General features: G+C 36.8%; 1 protein-coding gene across 5 annotated transcripts in view; it reads right to left on the reverse strand.

Moving 5' to 3' along the window:
- LOC129754601 (uncharacterized) overlaps window positions 1-17399 on the reverse strand; it is a 36387-nt gene extending 18988 nt beyond the window's left edge. For 2 of the 5 annotated variants that reach the window (XM_055750786.1, XM_055750753.1), the window contains exons 1-3: window positions 17297-17354; window positions 16770-16945; window positions 3605-3782 (exon numbers count right to left, since the gene is read on the reverse strand). In XM_055750786.1, the coding sequence (XP_055606761.1) occupies window positions 3605-3782; window positions 16770-16786 (195 nt within the window). In that variant the 5' untranslated portion in view covers window positions 16787-16945; window positions 17297-17354. Of the gene's footprint in view, window positions 1-3604; window positions 3783-16769; window positions 16946-17229; window positions 17256-17296 lie in introns of those variants that run through there. The other 3 variants (XM_055750761.1, XM_055750779.1, XM_055750770.1) reach the window with 3 other exon arrangements.
- Between the last annotated feature and the right edge of the window lie 1717 nt (window positions 17400-19116).

Genomic DNA, 19116 nt, shown 5'->3' on the forward strand with positions numbered 1-19116 from the left:
TGATCACAGGACTTTACAACTTGCAGGATGTAAACAATACACTATGAACTAAATCCATCCAAATTTTCATTAAATTCTACCCAACGGTGACAAAGTTAGAGCAATTTCATCGTGGACACCTTTTAAACATCTGTCTAAAACTTCTTCAATACCCCAGGAGTTTTCGACAACATTCACAAAAATGATCGCTCAATATGAAGTGCCTTGTATTTCAATGTTTTGTCGTTTTACATCGTGGTTTGTGGAGTATTACACAATCACTGTAGAGCCATCAGAGTAAAATCGTCTCGCTCTAAATACTTATTTAGAATAGTTTGACATCGACACTATCTGCCTGCTTAAAGGCAGGCGAAAGAAACACAAAAAATCCGTAGAAGTAAATCTGAGCATGACAATACAGCTTACCGAACAGCTGCTAGCTTATTCAATAGTTCGCATAGAGCCCAACGATGCAGCTTTTTGAACTAACTATTCAATCCGAAACAAAACGATTTTGGAAATGTGTCATCTCGAAACGCAAGTTTAACTTGATACCAAAAAATGTGTCTTACAAAAACAACAAAGCAGAATTGTTGGAAGATGCATCCGAGCTCTTCGCCAAATACTTTCACAGTGTGTATCTTTTGAACAGCGCAGAAATAAGACAAGAACGCTAATCACTAGTAGACATTTTACCGGAATTCACAATAGCGGTGTCTGAAATACGTAGAAAGATTTTAACGCTCGACGAATCGAAAAGTTGTAGCCCTGAAGGAATACCAAAATCATTCTTAAAAAAAATTGTGAGTGGAATCTAAGAGCCCTTACATTTCCTCTTCACTTCATCGATTCGTCGATTCGAAAATCTCGCATGTTATATCGATACACAAAAACGGTTCCAGATTCACCGTAGAAAACTATCGTGGTGTTGCAATTCTCTCTGCATTACCCAAACTTTTTGAGAGTATTGTATGCGATAAGATTTACCCGTGGATTGAAACGAAGACTTCGGACGTTCAACATGGTTTTCTCAAGAAACGCTCAACCGTAACAAACCTAACAAAGTTTGTATCGAGAACCTCACAGACCTGACGCAATATAAACTGACATGTCCAATACTTTTGACGTAATCAATATCAATACTCTACTGTCGGTATTATGTAAGAATGGAATAACCGGATCATGTCTTCAATGGATTCGTTCGTACCTGATCGAAAGAACGTAATATGTCAAACTGGAGAACGTGAGATTTAGTACTTTCTTGGTCAACAATGGTGTTCCACAAGGGAGTCACTTGGGACCCCTTCTTTTCATCGCTGTTATTAACGAATTTCCTAAAGTGCTGACTGATGTGTTCGTGATGGTTTATGCCGATAATTTAAAAATGTTTTTGCCTATTCTTCACCCGAAGGACTGCGTGACTCTGCAAAATGCCTTACACAGGTTCACAGATCAATTCCTCGAAATGCAGCATGATAAAATTTCTTGGGAAATAAGCAATATCACTTATGAATACCGCTTGGAAAACTATTGAATCATGGCTCGACAAAACTCGGGAGCTCGACAAACTTGGGAGTGGAGTTGGACGCGGAGTTAACTTTTTCAAAACACATCGAAAAAGTTGTACCAAAGGCAAATTCTATGTTTGAAATGGTTAGTAGAATCTGTCACGAGATGGATAATCCCTATACGATTGTTTCAATCTACAGACTAGAGAGAGTTCAGAAGAAGTTCTGCGAAGGCCGCAGCAGTTTACGAAGCGTCATGTCGTTTCAACTAGAAACGAATTAATGTACCGAATAATGATGGCTTTTTACAACGCAAACGTCGATATTATTCAACTAAGGAGTGTATTCGAATAAATGCAACACTTTGTTTTATGAATAACTTTTGAAGGCATGGATGAAAATTGATGAAATTAGCGTCCAATGCTGAAGATCATTGACCAAAATTTTTGAGCAGGATCGAGAAAAATCCAGAAAAAATCTAGTGGGAGGACCAAAAATAGCTGAAACTCGACTATTCGACCTAAAATCGCATGGTAAATCGTTTAAGAACTCCTGGAGGGTCCAATAGTGTGCTAAAATTTTAATAAAAGTGGAAATTATTGATTCCATGGACCGAGAGGAATGTGCTCAATCCGAAAATATGAATAGAGGAAAAGATAAAAAGTCAAATTTTTCTGACTTGATCGTCTAGCTGACTAATAAATACAAAGTAGAAAAGCTGCTCACCGGGAAAATAAATAAAATACGGTGGTAAAATCGTGCGCAAAATATTTGGACTGCTTGTGGGGAGATATTTTGAAAATTTTCGAAATGGACATCAAAGGCGGTCACCTGGCAGGATTCCAACCAGAAACTTATCGTTGACAAGTAGGGGAGATAAGGGCATAACGAGCATCCATGGTATAATAAGCGCTCCTCTTTTCTACAAACGTACGAATTTTCTTAAACAAATTTTCATGAGGATATGTTTCGTACTACCTGTAGTATTAATTTTTCGTTAAAAAAGAAATATCCTTATCATATTTACAGAAATATTAATAAATAACCAGCTAGGTTCTCAAGTGACGAAAATATTATGATTTTTAAGCACCACGAAAGAAGCTCGGTACGAACAGAACACTATTAATCGGGGCACGATGAGCGTTTTCTGCCGTATAATCAAGCACCGAATTCAACTCGATGAAGTCAACTGAATAACAGAGCAACAGCTTGACTTGTTACATCTGACGATTTGGCTTATTGGTAAGGTGTCGGCGAGGTTATCAGTAGACTCAAGTTCATTTCCTGTTCAAGGTGATTTTTTTTTCATTTACCATTCATGATCGATTATTTTCATTGTTGCATTTTATGACTTGTAGCTTCTTGGCGGGTGATGCAAAGCACCAAAAACATAATGTAGGGAATGCATTTGGGTTGCCAGCCATTGTAGGTCTCTGAAGTTTGGATGCCTTCCCTCGACGAACCATCGGCCGTGGAAGCCCTAGAAGCAATTCGAAGGCCAATCCACACAGAAATAGGCTGGACCTTGCGACCGATGGGGGATCCATACATACATACATACATAAATGTCCACGTGGACATGACCAAACCCCTACCCCTCGCTCCGTGGACAAGCGTGGACATTTCCATACACCCCCTCCCCCTAAGTTGTCCTCGTGGTATGTGAACGGCCCCAAAGCTTTTTAGGAAATTGGAAAATTTTCAAACTTATAAAAAGCTTATAATTCTGAAAGTTAACGCGATAAATTTCAGAACGGTTTGAATTTCAGCTGCCGAAGTTCCGGGTTTTTACTTGATCTTTTTCAAAGGCGATAACTAGAGTTTATTCCGCCATTCATAAACAGAGCTACAATAAAAGATAAGGTATCAAAAACTGTTAGCGTTCCCCACTCAACCGTTACTAAACCTGTCTTGATCACAACTTTTTGGCAACATAAACAGCTCAATTAAGACAACTTGTTGAGGGTCATAAATCAGGATCAATCAAACATGTCCGAAAATTAGCTACTCACTTCTCGCTCAAGATCAACAGGTTCGAAACGGTAAAACAAGTTTAAACAACTAATCTCTAATAGTTGAACTAATCCTAAACTGATATCACAAAAAAAGCAACTTACTTCGGCGTATTCCGGGGGTGGCGTCGTGGTTGTGGTTTTTGCCAGCGGATTCTGTCGGCCAACGTTGCCTCGCCTCAGGAGCAGATTGTTCCGGTTACCGTTTTTCTGCTGGTCGTCCTGTGACAAGGCTAAGCTGCCGAGTGTGACCACCAGACAGAGAACTACTGTTATGTGTGCTCTGCAAAGAACAAGAAATAGGAGAAAAAAAATACAATGAGAAAGTTAATCAACCCGCACGCGCCTTGACAAGGATAACTACAATCGATCCGGGAAGTGATTGTGCAGAGCTTTTTGATTGTAGTGATTGTTGATTTAGTCTACAAGTTCTCAAGAATTCTCAATTCGAAGAGTTCAATGATCCTTTCTGGTTCAGTGTTTAAGCAAATTTTTAGTATTTATGGGTTCGATATTTGCAAAATACTCTTGTATTCAAAGTTCCTTATACTTATTAGCTGATTATGACGAAATCGTTTTTTTTTCTACAGAACTGATGTTCTTTCAATTCACACTAAATTTAAATATTCTTTTGCTGTTACATCATTTTAAATTCTAACTTTTGGTCTTAAAGAGTAGAGCGGCTCAAGTGGTGTGAATCTGGTTCGAGTTGCCAGGCATATCGGCACACAACACAAGCGGCTGACAGACAAGTTTTCGGAAACATCAGCAATTTTTCTTCAATGAATCTGTACCCCTTTTCACAGAAGTATGAAAATTGTTAAGGATTAACCAGAATTTCAAAATAGGTATGGGAGAGTGGGGAATCATGGGCCACTTTTTTTCGTTGTTCCATAACTTTTTTATTATAAAAGATAAAATGAAAATAAAAAATGGTATGGTTTTCTACATTTTCAAGGTATCAGAAGGTATTTTTTTAAATTTTTTAGTAAGTTATTTTCCCCAAATTCTGACTGTTTGAAAAAAAGCAATATTTTTTGGATTTTGAAAAATGGTGGGGAATCGTGGGCCACCAAATCCAAATTGACCAAATAACATGCAAAGTTTATGAGTTGACCCAAAACTGTGATTTCGTAGTTCATTTCGTTATTTAAAAGCAATTTCAGATGATGAAATAAAAAAGAGAGCTGTGTATGGTCGCATAGATTCCAAAACCTGGCTCGCTAATGTTTTGGCAAAATTTCTTGTATAGGATGGACAAAATATTTTTCATAACTCTTCATTTGGCATAAGAAAACTTTGCAGATAGGTAAATGTGTTTTGAGTTCTGAATGTGTATAAAAACATAAAAATATAGGTGAATTAAGATGTGTGGCCCACGATTCCCCACAAGCTATGATTTGCAAATTGGTTGCGTTTGTGTGACTTATTGATGTTTTATCAAAAATTCCTTTTCCACGTGAAAGATCATGACAAAACTAAGATCATAAGCGTATGAGCATATTTTTGTTATGCACTTTAGGTTCCCCATCGATGAAATAAGCGGGTGTTTTTTTAATTATGTAAGTAAATTTTTCTAACTTTTTTTAGCTTGATAAATAAAAGAAGCATATGATGCGTATTTCAGTTAACAACATATAGGAATACATGCTCACGCAAAGCGACGACGATGACAGTTGGTTTGAGATTTTTATCTCAACACACATCTGAGATATTAAAAGTGGCCCACGTTTCCCCATGGCCCACGATACCCCACTCTCCCCTATATATTGAACTTGTTTTTAAAATTTTCATTTTTTGGGTTTTACACTTTCAAGGTTTTACACTTTGATTCGTGAAAATGGTGTTACATTGGTACATTAAATCTACTTTTACAAAGTTCAAAGTAAAGATTCTGGTTTTTGTGTATGTTTGTAAACATCTCGGTGGCCTAGCAGTTAGCGTGGTAACCCAAGCAACCAAAAGTCACATATTTACTTGAATGAAGGCATTGAAAATTACATATTGGCTGACAAAGAGAATCAACTGCTCAATTCCCTTTAGTGAACATTATGTACTTATTAATAAACTTGAAAGTAGCAAAAGTATGTACCTTGTTTTGTCCAATTCCCATGAGTGAACTCATCAACGAACTTGAAAGTTGCACGTACAGTATAAGGGACTTCAGTCACATAAAGGGCACAAAAATGCTCATAACGGGATTTGGTAAGTCACATAAAGGGCACAAAACTGCTCAAAATGGGATTTGGTAAGTCACAAAAAGTGCATTGATGTGCTTTCAAAATCGAATCACCACTTCGAGTTTTTGTTTCAGTTAGAATAACATCTAGACGTGGTCTAATGGTAGCGTGTTCGATTCTCATCACGAAGGTCGGGGTTCAATCCCCAAGCCGGGCAAGATTTTTTTTCAATAAGTAATTTAGTAATTGAGTGACCATTCTGATGCGATATATGTAGGAAAGTAGGTAAGAAGCAATTGAGCAATTCGTCGAGTTTGGAATCAGGCGCGTGGCATCATGGCGGCACCGACACTGAACATCATAAAGAGAAGGTGATATGAACCGAAGCCAAGGGTTCAGTTGAGATAGAGAGAGATTTTTTGCTCATTTTGCGATTTTTCGGAAGCTGAATTAAGAGGCCGCAGGAAGCGGAATAGAAGATCATTAAGACTTGTTTTGGAACTTGAAAGAATCAATAAGAATTTAAATTTTGAGCTGCATAGAACGTACTTCATATCAATCATGGGGCTGAGTAAGTCTTTTTGTACCTGTTTTATGAGACTATTGGTTTCTTGGGAATACGGTAATCGCCAGGTCCGCTGCAGGCATGGTTTCGATTCCCATCTCAGTGGTAAATGTTAATCTTAAGTTATTTAAGATTATTCAGCACCTATAAATTAATAAAATGTTATTTTTTTTTAATTAAATCGCAGAATTACTCATATAAGTCTAGCGGAGAGGCTGGAGCGAGTCTGGATTTGATAAGAAAAGAATAGATAAGAAAACTTTTGGGTTCGAATCTCATAATGCATGGATCACTATAAATCTGGACGCACTATTTATTTTACCATAGTGCTCCTTGTTGTCAGATCTGGAATGTTTTGGCAGCACTTTGTAGAGGAATGTTTCTTCTACCAGTGCTGAAAATTTCATTACGATTCGTTTTGTTTCAAAAAAGTTACACGTGATGGAAGCCGCGAGATAAAAATAAATTTTGAACACCCACGTCAAAAACCCGACGTGGTCGGGTTCAAAAATCGCGAAATCGTTAAAAATGGTCAAATCAACCGTGTGTAGCGTTCTCAAACGTTTTCGTGAGATGCGTACTATAGATCGGCAGGTTCATACCAAGCGTCATAGTGGAATTAAGGATCGGAAACTGCATTTGAAGGTGTTGAGAACGATAAAGGAAAACACAGGGTAGTCGGACTATGACATTGCCAAGAAATTCAACGCCGACCGGTGCACCGTCAGCAGAATTCGTTTACGCGAAGGAATACGATCCTATCGGACCAGTAAGCAACCAAACCGGACATTGAAGCAGAATTTAGTAGCCAAAGGACGTGCCCGCAAGTTATACAAGAAGATTCCAACGAAGTTCGACGGATGCATCCTCATGGATGACGAAACGTACGTGAAGATGGATTTTGGGCAGCTTTCTGGCCAAAAATTATGTAAAGCCACTGCAGTGGTGCACTGCACTGGTCATGGTGATGTCCCCGGCAACTTCAAAATCGTTTTTGCTGATAAGTTTGCAAGAAAGTGTTTGATCTGGCAAGGTATTTGCAGCTGCGGACGAAAAATTCCGGTTTTTGTGAAAAACAAGACCATGGACTCCGAAATTTACAAGGAGGAATGCCTGAAAAACTTTTTTTTTTCGTACATTAGATCTCACAAAGGACTAGTTAAGTTTTCGCCAGATTTGGCAAGCTGCCACTACAGCTAGGAGGTTCTACAGTGGTATTGGGCCAACAGGTGGATTTTGTCGAAAAGGACATCAACCCACCCAACTGCCCTCAATTCCGCTCTATCGAAATTTTTTTCGAAATTTTCAAGCAGAAGATGAAAAAGAATGGTAGGACGACTCGGGAAGCAACAGAGATGAAGAGATTGTGGAACAAAATGGCCGCTGAGGTCAGGGTGTTCAAACTATAATGAGTGATACTCAACCAAAAGTTCGAAAATTCATCAAAACAACATCGGAATAATTTTTTTATTATTTTTCCTTTAAAGTGCAATAAAAACCCTACATTTCAAGTACAAAACATTTTTATTTCGTTTATATAGCTCCGAGATAGACCCGTTTTAATGCGTCCAGATTTGTAGTGATCCATGCTTTACGTGGTCGACAGGTAAGATGTGTTTCCTCTTATAACTGACTATATAATAAGGCCAGGCCAGGCCAGGTATATACACGGATGCCGGAATACCTGTAAGTAAACTAACCCACCTGATTGACTCGTTTTTCCAAAATAAACCTACCCCACACGAGCGTGCAGCGAGTGAGTCAGTCAGTCAGTCAGTCGGCGAGCAAGCGAGTAGGCTGAGTAGTGCGTGTCGTTCCCGCTGCAGTTAGTGATCCGGTGGCCCAATGATGCTACTTCCGACCTTCGGACCTCCGGACAGGTCTGCACATTTGGCGACCGTGGCAGATAATTTCTTTTCATCATGATAGGAACAGAAATTTGAAGGAAAGGAATCGAATCGGAAAGGTAAACAAATGTGGTAAACGCTTCACGCTGAATTTAGTTTAATCATTCTCGCCCAAAACTCAAACAGTTTTATTATTACCCATTGGGAAAAAACTGTGGTAAAATGAGTAATTCGAATACTCATTATATGAAAAGTAGTTGAAACCAAAAGCACAGATTGAAGTGAAAAAAAAATGAAATCTTAAGTGAGTCGTAAGGACAGCTTGATCATGTTCACAATTTCAAGCGGGTTGAGAGGACAGCTTGAAATAGGATGGCGAGTTGAGAGGACAGCCTGGACGTATCGATAGAAATTTCAAGCGAGTTGAGAGAACAGCTTGAAATTGAAAGGCGAGTTGAGAGGACAGCCTATGCTTGCGAGTTGAGAGGACCGCAAAGTAAGAACAGCGTGTTGAGAGGACAGCTGTATTGAAATAAAGGCGAGTTGAGAGGACAGCCTATTAATTGCGAGTTGGAAGGACCGCAAAATAAAAACAATGTGTAAAGAGGACAGCTGTATTGAAATAAAGGCGAGTTGAGAGAACAGCCTGTGAATTGCGAGTTGGGAGGACCGCAAACTAAAACAGCGTGTTGAGAGTACAGCTGTATTTTATCACAAGACGATTTGAGAGGACAGCCTGTGAATTGCGAGTTGGAAGGACCGTGAAAAACAGCGTGTTGAGAGGACAGCTGTATTTTATTACAAGTCGAGTTGAGAAGGCAGCCTATGAAATGCGAGTCTGGAGAACTGCAAAATAAGCGTGTTGAGAAGACAGCTACATCGAAACGGCGAGATAAAAGGACTGTATTTTAATGTAAAAAATTACATTCTGCGCATCGATGTAAGTGTCGAGGTTTTATAATGGAATGTAAAGTAAATAATATGTTAAAATAAGATAATTAGACGATGAGAAGAACGGGAGATAATAGAGTGGCGAGACGGTTGGAAGATATGAAACTAGGAAGATGAAACAAGGAGAAGATGCTTGGGGGAAAAATAAAGCAAGATGAAAACAATGGATAGAAGAAATTGTGTGGGAGATATGGGTTAATGAGATGATTACAAGATGAAAAATTGATATGATGGGAAAAAACGAGTTGATTAGATGCTTAAAAGATTCAGAAAATAAGTGGTGAATATCAGAACGCAACAAGTTTCAAAAATGAAAGATTTACAAATAGAGAAGATGGAAAGCGATAATATGAAATGAATGGCAGATAAGGGAAGCTAAATAAAGCTATTAAAGTATATCCTTTTAAATTATGCAATCGAGCAGGTTAATGAATGAAGAATGAGTCAAGAGTCAAGCTTAAAATACGACAATCGAATCATAATTGGATGATGACAGCTAAGATTGAAACAAATCTATAGAAAGACTACAAGCTAGAGAAATGCATGAACTTCATGAAGTACGATTGAATAAAATCATAAAATTCATATGAGAAGAAAAGTTGAATTTTGAGCTAAATTAAATTGGATTTTAAAAGAGCTCAAATTTAATCGTACGACAGGTCAGATATTAGAGGATACAAGTAATTTTTAAAGGTTCGTAGTATGCATGGAAAGTCTGCATAATTGGGTTTGACGTGACATGTATGATAATTCAATAGAGGTGATATAGTTTAACGAATTTTTTGAACAAAACTTGTTAGAACAGTTTTTCTTCTGAGAGGAAGGGAGATGTGTGGCGCACGAATGGACGTATGGGTACATCATACATTCTCTCCATGTGAGTGGATTAAACGGATACCGCGTTACCCCACACGAGCGTGCAGCGAGTGAGTCAGTCAGTCAGTCAGTCGGCGAGCAAGCGAGTAGGCTGAGTAGTGCGTGTCGTTCCCGCTGCAGTTAGTGATCCGGTGGCACAATGATGCTACTTCCAACCTTCGGACCTCCAGACAGGTCTGCACACCTGGGAAAAACAACAATGTTTTCATTTTGGCACATAGGAATTTGTACTTTTGAGACAAAAAAACTTATTTTTATATAACTTCATTATAGAGATTTTCAGCTTTCAGCTGGTTCATCTCATTGGAGCAAAATATATTTTAAATCTGTTTAAAATCTCAAAAATCTGTGTTTAAACCTGTATAAAAATTTTGATTCTGGATACTTACACTACACTACGGAGTCACTTTTTTTTTAATAATATGCAGTGCACTAATTTAGTTGCCCTCTTCATTGTTGCGAACTGCGATATTTGTGCGAACTGTCAAATCAGTATTTATCCTATAATTTTGCTACATGCAATCCACTTTTTGGTTTGACATTGTACAAATATCTGCGACTTCGAAACATTGCACAAAATGCATTTTCCAGTGTAATGAACAAAGTACACATTCGCTGCCGCTACCTTTAAAAAATAAGGTCACACAAACTTAATAGTGGATATTTTTCGTAAAATGTAACGATATTTATCCAACCGGGGTTTAACAATTCAATGGCATTAGAAAGTCATCTGGTCAATTCTGTATTTATTTATAATCGTTGTATACTGCAAGAAAAATTTCCAAAGCAGCTGGATGTTAACGGTATAGTCCTATTTGCCGCTAGAATACGTGTCATAATTCAGGGCTTTGCACTAACAATTTTTCAAGGCAAGGCATGATAAAATAAAATTGAATAGGAGGTTACCTGCTAAAAAGTTATGGGATATTCAATTTAAAGTGCTTTGGTCTTAGCAAAGCCCATATTGACATCGCCCTAACCCCCAATAAAAAAGGACGTGCCACTCTTCTGCTCATAGACTCTACAAAAACCTTCGATAGGGTGTCCCACGAAAAGCTAACTCATAAATTAATATCTAAGTTTTCTTTTTCTGAATCTCATTACTCCTCGAACGTTCCCAGGCAGTTTTTACAGATGAATGCTTTTCGCAACTAACGCCTATTGAATCAGAAGTACCTCAAGGCTCAATTTTAGGCCCTATTATATTTACCATATTTAGAAACGACTTACCATTAGTCATAAAATACTACAGCGTTCCGATGTTGGCAGAATATGTACAAATTTATTTCTGCTCTGATAATTGGATGCAAATGAATGTTGTTAGCGATAAATTAAATCATGATTTGAAAAAAAATTAGGAATGGTCTATTTTAAATCTATTACCTATCAACCCGGCAAATAATAAAGCAATATTGTTAAACAGATCGAATAGGAGTTCATTTCGTTAACAAGCTGTCAATTTTGTTATCCCAACTCATAGTTCAGTTTATTACATCAACTCGTTTCTCGTTAGAGGTATCTCAAACTGGAATAATCTTCCTACCCAACATAAATCTATTAAATCTAAATCAGTATTCAGGAAAGCTTCACTAACAAGATTCGCATAAATCAGGTAACAATCCTGTATTAAATAGTTTGACATAGATATGAAAGTGCATAGGAAATTTAACTTAGAAAATTAAAAGATTTGGTCTATTATCAACATTCTTCAAGACCGCAAGTACTTACAATTTCAGCGAAAAAAGTAAAACAGAATTTCTTTTTTTTCACCCCATTTTTTTTTCACCCCAATTTTCAAAAAGGTCTTAACCAAATTTAATTTTAAATTTATTTAAAAGCAAACATCAAATCGTTTTGAAGCATTAAGCAAATTTGTTGAATGAAATAACATCTTTTTTTAAACTTTCTCCGGTAATGTCAATTATACTAGTGATGATAATTTTCAATTTTTTAAAGATAATTTTTCATTATTTTCATCAAAATATGATTTCTTTATTGAATGAAGTATTGAAAACAATTTTAGGATCAGTTTATTTGATTTCATGTAGATTTTTCCTTAAGAGTGCTCACTTTGTTCACAATGTTCAGAAGACATAAACAAAATCTTCAAATTATGAGATAACCATTTTTTGAAATCGACTTTAAGTTTTTAGTTTGCATTTTTTCAGTGTAGGATTTCCACTTACTTTTACCATAAGTTTTTACAATCGAATCTCTTTTTTCTTCAAAATCAGTATAATCAAGTCAACGAAGCAGTTTCTAAATTAAGGGTCGGAAATCCACACTGATAAAGTAAATTCCTTTATCTATATATATAAAAATGAATTTCTGTCTGTCTGTCTGTCTGTCTGTCTGTCTGTCTGTCTGTCTGTCTGTCTGTTCCCTATAGACTCGGAAACTACTGAACCGATTTGCATGAAACTTGGCAGGTGGGGGTATTGGAGGCAGGGGAAGGTTCCTATTATGGTTTGAGACCCCTCCCTCTCTCATGAAGGGAGGGAGGGGCCTCCCAAACAAAAGACAATTTTTTGCATAACTCGAGAACCCATCAAGCAAATGGTATCAAATTTGGCATGGGGTGATATTTGGGAACGAGGAATATTTCTATGAATATTTGGTACCCCTCCCTCTTCTCAGTGGGATGATAGGAAGGGGGGAGGGGGGCTACCTTACAATTTTTCATATAACTCGAAAACTAATCAAGCTAATGGAACAAAATTTGGCATAGGAGGGTAGTGGAATACGAAAAATGGTTCTATGATTATTTCAAACCCCTCCCTCCTTCCATTGGAGATACAGGAAGAAGGGGGGAGGGGCCTTTAACCACTTTTTATTGCATAGCTTGAAAACTATTCGAGCAAATGAAACCAAATTTGGCTAGGAAGGGTATATGGGTAAGATAAACAGTTCTATGTATATTTGGTACCCCTCCCTCCTTCCAGTGAGGATATAGAAAGGGGGGGAGGGGGCTTCGTTACAATTTTAGCATAACTGGATAAATAATCAAGCAAATGGCACCCAATTTGACGTGGGAATGTATATGATTACGATAAATGTTTCTATGATATTTTGAGAACCTTTCGTCCTTCAAGTCGGAAAATCTTAAGGGGGGAGGGTCCTCCCATATAATTTTTACATCCCTCGGGAACTTACTAAGCATATGGAATGAAATTTGGGTTGAGAGGATATTTGAGCACAGGGAAGGTTTATGTGAATATTTGGTATTACTGCCTCCTTCCAGTGGGGTGATATGAAGAAGAGGGGGAGGGGGGGGGGTCTTCTTTACAATTATTCGCATTACTCGAGAACTAATCAAGCAAATGTAAACAACTTTGGCATGGGAAAGCTTTGGCATGAATACGTAAAATGGTTATTAGCTTATTTGAGACTTCTTTCTCCTTCAATTGAGAATGCAGTTAGGGAAGACGGAAGCTCATATATGTATGATTGTTTTGCATAAACCAAAAACTTATCTAACAAATGGAACAATCATTCAATTTAGCAACTGGGGAAGAATTTGGCATAGGAGTGTATTTGAATACACGGAATGTTCAATCTTGATCCTGTTCTTCCAGGTAGGGGATAGGTAGGAAGAGCGGCTCCGATACAAATTTTATAGCATAACTCGACAACTTATAAATCAATCGAAACCAAATTTGGCATGAGAGGGTATTCGAGCTCAAGATATGTTTTTTCCGGTAGTTTAGCATCACTACCACAAATCAGTGGAACGATATAGAAGGAAAAGAGGGCATTGATAAAATTTGTTTAATATTTCTAAAACTTATCGAGAAAATAGAATTAAATTATTATGGGAGCAAATTTGTGTACAAGCAATGTTTCTTCGATGGTTTGAAAACCCCTTCTCTTGCCAGAGGGGAGATATACAGTAGGGAGAGGGACACCAATTTTTTGAATAACTCGAGAACTTATCGAGAATGGGGCCATATATGACGTGGGATCGTATTTGTATACAAGAAGTGTTTTTCTGATGTTATGAGACCCACCTTCTTTCAATTAGGGATATAGGAATGGGGGTAATTCGTATGATAATTCGAGAACGAAAAGGTAAAATAAATGTCCCATGATGTTATTTTGTTACTGAAAATGCTCACATGATAGTTTGACAAAGTTTCATATTTATAAAAAAAATATTTTGGCATAAGTTATAAACTTTTTAAGCAAAGAAATTCAGAGTCATAAAAAGGATTAAAACACGGATTTAAAAAAAATAATTAAGATTTCAAAATAAAAAAATTTGCAAATTCATTTTGAAAAAAAAATTAATGATATTGAAATTGAACTTAAAATTTTGTGCAAATAAATAACAAGTTAAATAACTAGGTACCACAAGTTTCAAAAATTTTTGAAGGTGTAGCAAAGCACACCGGGTCAGCTAGTTTCCAAATAAAAATCATGATAAAGTTTTTGTTGGAAAAAACTTTTTTTTCCTTGAATATGCAAAAACTGCAATGTATGGACGATTTATTACCTTATTATCACCCGGCTTATAAAAAATATTCACAAAACTCTGAGACGGCTTTTTTTAAATTTACCATTGGTTTTTATAATGCATTTTTCTCAGTGTAGGATTTAACAAAATAAAGTTTTTTTTTCTAAAAATTCAATCATTTTTCCAAAACTCTCTCATGGCTCCCATTTATGTGAGAATTGAAATATTTTAGCTAAAAATTTTTATCTAATTTTGGCCTGATAAGTTTGGCCTTTTTCAAATGTAGGTCTGGATAATTTTTGGGAAAACTTAGTAAGGCCAAATTGCTTAACTAGGTAAGATCTTTATGCCTACAAAGTGTCATTGAGAGGGTCATGCCAATTTGGTATTGATTTGTCGTGAAATCTATCTTATATATCGGTATCCAATTTTGAATGCGCCTCACTGCTTCGAGAAAAACGCGTTCAAAGTTTGAGAGCTCCCATCAAAAATTTTATTTTGTTTTCTTTATCTCGAAAACCAAATATCCTCCGATTAACGTTAAAATGTTGGTCTCCGAACGTACTTCATCACCAAGCGGATAACTCCATTTGTTTACATTTGGCACATTCGCTCTATTCAAAATTCACTACCGAGATATTCTATTTCGGTGAACTGATTCTTATGCCCGATACGAAATTTCAGTTCGTATACTACTTTTAATGTTCCTCAAATATTGATTTCAAACAAGTTATTTAGACTGCTTGAATTTGATTTTCAAGATAATTTCAAGTTCAGAATAAGGATCATCAATGTAATTTATTTCCAATGACTTAACGGAAATTGCATGAATTTAAAACATTTATTCTGATTGATTTTGAATAATAATCCTTGCTCTAGAGTTATAAAAATTTACTCTAAAATATTCTTAGAATCACCATTAAACAGCTGAGACCAAGATCTATTAACTTAACTAATTAGATTTGTTTGTATGTAACCCATGTCCATACCAAGGTTGCCGAAATCACAGAAAAATCTGTAATTTTACAGAATTTTGAGCAAATTTTCATCACAGAATCTGTGTCACGGAACACAGAATTTTGAAATTTTCACAGATTTCACAGATTATTTTTAATTTTGAATGGTTTAATGTTTTTTGGACAGTTTCAAATTTAGATTTCTTACTTTGAATTACAAAAGAATGATATGATTGGTAGTGGTTATTAATTTTGCCAACCAGAATGTTAAAAAGACCCTATTTGTCATGAATTTTCAACGAAATTCAAGGAAATAGCTTCACAGAAATCCATCACAGAAAGTCAGAATTTTTTTTTCTCAAAAACACAGAATTTTTTTCGCAACCTTGATCCGTACCACTCGAAATACTGTTCCGAGTTGCGTCGAAATAAGTCATTTAGTTCCGCTCAAGATTATTCTTCCTATCGGAAGAACAATGTGTGAACTAGAAAGGTCGTCAAAATATGCTTTTTCCGACAGTAAAAAAATGTCGAAACTCTTTTGCGTTATACCGATTGGACAACTTCAACTTTTTGTACATATTTAATTAGGTTTATTTATTCAAAGTTTGATTATTTGATGACTTTCTTTTTATATCCACTGTTTCTTTAGAGCAATCAGTTTTTTTTCCAAAACACGCTATAACCACGTAAGAGCAATGCGACTAAAATAGGCTTAATGACGATCAGCTACAGCTCAAAACTATATAAAACTATCTGGTTGGTGATAAAAAAAAATAAACAAACAGAAAGAAATTAATTTCAAATCAAGCAAAATTACCACCGAGACCGGCTGACAATTGTGTAACAACAAGCAATTACCAGCAACCAACAAGGAGAGAAAGCAAATGACTTAAGCCAAATAACTCTAACACCTTGGTCGAATTAGTTATTTGCACAAACAAAAAATAACAACGAGCCTCGCTGCAGCAGAAATGAACAAATGCATAACCGATTACATTCAAATCACGGCCACTCATGGGGCGTCACTGAGCTTGGTTTCCACCTTTTTTCTCCATTCTCTGAGCTGAGGGGCTCTCAAGGTGGCAAGGTGGCGACATACCATCAGTTTGAAAAATAAATAGAAATGTCTTTGTAAGTAGGAGGAAAAAGAAACAAACTAAATGCATCGAACATAACACTGAATGCATCAACCGATTCGAGTGAGTTTTCTAACCCCTTGGCTCCGAATGGACGAGACGGACGTAAGCTGAATTAAAACCAGGCACTTTTGGCTTTGTGAGGTCGCTTATCACCGATCGATGGAGTTTCGAAAGTACCGAGTCATGAAACCTCATTCGAGTGGTTTAATTTGGTCGAATTTGTCTGTTTTATGTATGTCAATTGGTGTCAACTTCTTCGTCCAAACACATGATTTGAGTAAGAATTGCTAGGGCACTCACGTTTTGGATAAGTGCATTCTGAATACTAATCTGGAACTACTCTGCTGATGAGGTTTCTGCTTTACGGTTTTGCTCCTTCCTTCGGTGCTTTTCTTCCGTTGTTGCTTCAGGGCACTTTTTAGATTCGTTGAATCAATTCAATTTTGAATTTTTGGTTTTATATAACTTGAAGGACACTGCATTAAAAAATAAAAATATTTGTAACTAACCCCCAGTTTTATCCTCACTGATTTATTCCTCTTTTCGAGAGTATCAACACTACAAGCAAAATGAAGAGCTTCCACCCGTTGTAATCCCTCATTTGATATCAGTTAACACTAGAAATTCTTCATTTTCTTGTCACTTCCGGTGTTTCCAATTCTGATAAATCGCAAATCTTCTCGGAACTTTTAAACTTTTTTCCAAACACTTAAATCTACCAAACCGAAACCCCACAACTTTGTTGCACTCCGAAAGAGACCCAAACCCAAATCGACCCGAAACGGTTTGATGAAAAGTTGATAATCAACAACACAAAGGTTTAAAACCGAATTCAGCAGCAGCAAACACGACTCACGTTCACGCCAGACGACTGTCGGATCACGAATAGCGGCCCGGGATCGATTGGGCTCAAATGTCTACGATCTACGGTCTGTCGCGGTTGCAGAACTTCGATAAAACAGCAGCAACAACAAGCAGTAAGCGAAAAAAAAAAACGGCGCGACGACGAAGTCTTATTGAGAGGGTTGGAAACTTGAAAAAAGTATGCACAGAATCGGAGCTCCCATGAATAAATGAAGGGTGCGTGGGGTTGCTCGTGTTGGCGCGGTTTGCATTTTCGGTTAGGTTCGGTGACTTGAACTTTGGAAGACAAGCGACGAACCCTGGTTTTCGGTTTGTTCGTTTCAGATTTCAACCAAAAAAAAGGAGTGTTGTCGAAAATGTTGAACCTTAACTTTCGATTTGGTAAAAGGGACGTTCGATCCGATCAGGTCAAACAATGTCACTTCGATACTTTTTTTTGCGTTGCGAATTTTGAACCGATCGAACCGTAGAAAAATGGACACGATATAAAAATCAACTTGTGTTCTTTTTTTCTCATATGTAAACCATAAATCTTAGTTATCTATTGATTTCTCTTTTTACATTTAAAAGCCTGAGGTAAAGTAAGTCTTCGAATATCAAACAGTTATAACTTGCCAAACACTGAAGCGCTTTTTTGTCATATAGTCTCTATAAATGAACCATAATAGAAGCAAGTCGATAAGGCATTTCCGAGGCGTGCTAAAAATAGCATCGGCGAATAGAATAAGAAGAAGAAGAAACTTTTTTCAACCAATTTAATACTTCTCAAAGTACTTGAAATGCCAAGTTTGAGTAAATTACCCTTTATCATACTCTTATTTCAAAGAAATTTGAGATAAATATGTATTGAAATGCTGGGGCAATTTTTTTTTTTAAGTTTCCACTTTTTTCCCCTGGCCCCTGGTATTTGATTTGTGAAATGATATGATTTCTCAATCGTGACCCCCCAGTTAGATTCGTATTCTAGGGTAGATAGAGTGTCCGAAGAATGTGTTTTGGTTTTGTCGGCAGAGAAGCAGATTCCCTTATGCTTGTTCCGGGAGAAAAACGGTCTAAAAGGGATCTGAAGCCGTAAGTATTCCCAAGCAACCAAAAGTCTCATATCTACTTAAACTCGTGCCTCCAAAGTTCGCATTTCGCAGAACAACTTGAAGCTAACCCGCAAATGATTGTTTATGAAATGAGTAAATACTTTGACTATATAGAATTTCGTCAAACTGTATTTACCTACCACGAATTTATTACACATAGAAAGTCAGTTGAAGCAATTTATTAATAAAATATCAAGATAAATTTTTGTATAATTTTATGCTTAACAGTTATAAACATGGAATTCCATTTTTTTAAACCGATATTAATAATGTTAATGCATAATGTTTCTTAGTTATAATCAACATGCGTCTTTGCTGCTGGCTGCCCTTGCCGGTATTCTTAAAAGCAGTGTCCGGCACAAAAACGCTAATCCGCTAATCGCTAATTAGTCCGCTAACTTTCGGTTAGTGAATTCATTTTCTCGCTAAACTTTTCTTCAGCTAGCGGATAAGAAAGTTCCGCTAATTTTTAGATCCGCTAACTGAAGAACGCTACCTCTATGAAGTGTTGATTAGGCCATACACTTATAAGGCTATGATTATTTAGTATCCGGGCAGTTTATCTCGGTGATAGCTACGTTAATAGAGCTCGGATATGCACATCTTTAGTAGCGTTGTATTGGTTATGAAAAGGACTATCTTGCCTATTTTTGATAGATTTTTAAGTTAACGTGTGTTTGAGATATTTACGA

Source organism: Uranotaenia lowii, chromosome 1 (assembly GCF_029784155.1).
Source record: "Uranotaenia lowii strain MFRU-FL chromosome 1, ASM2978415v1, whole genome shotgun sequence".
Taxonomy (NCBI): Eukaryota; Metazoa; Arthropoda; class Insecta; order Diptera; family Culicidae; genus Uranotaenia; species Uranotaenia lowii.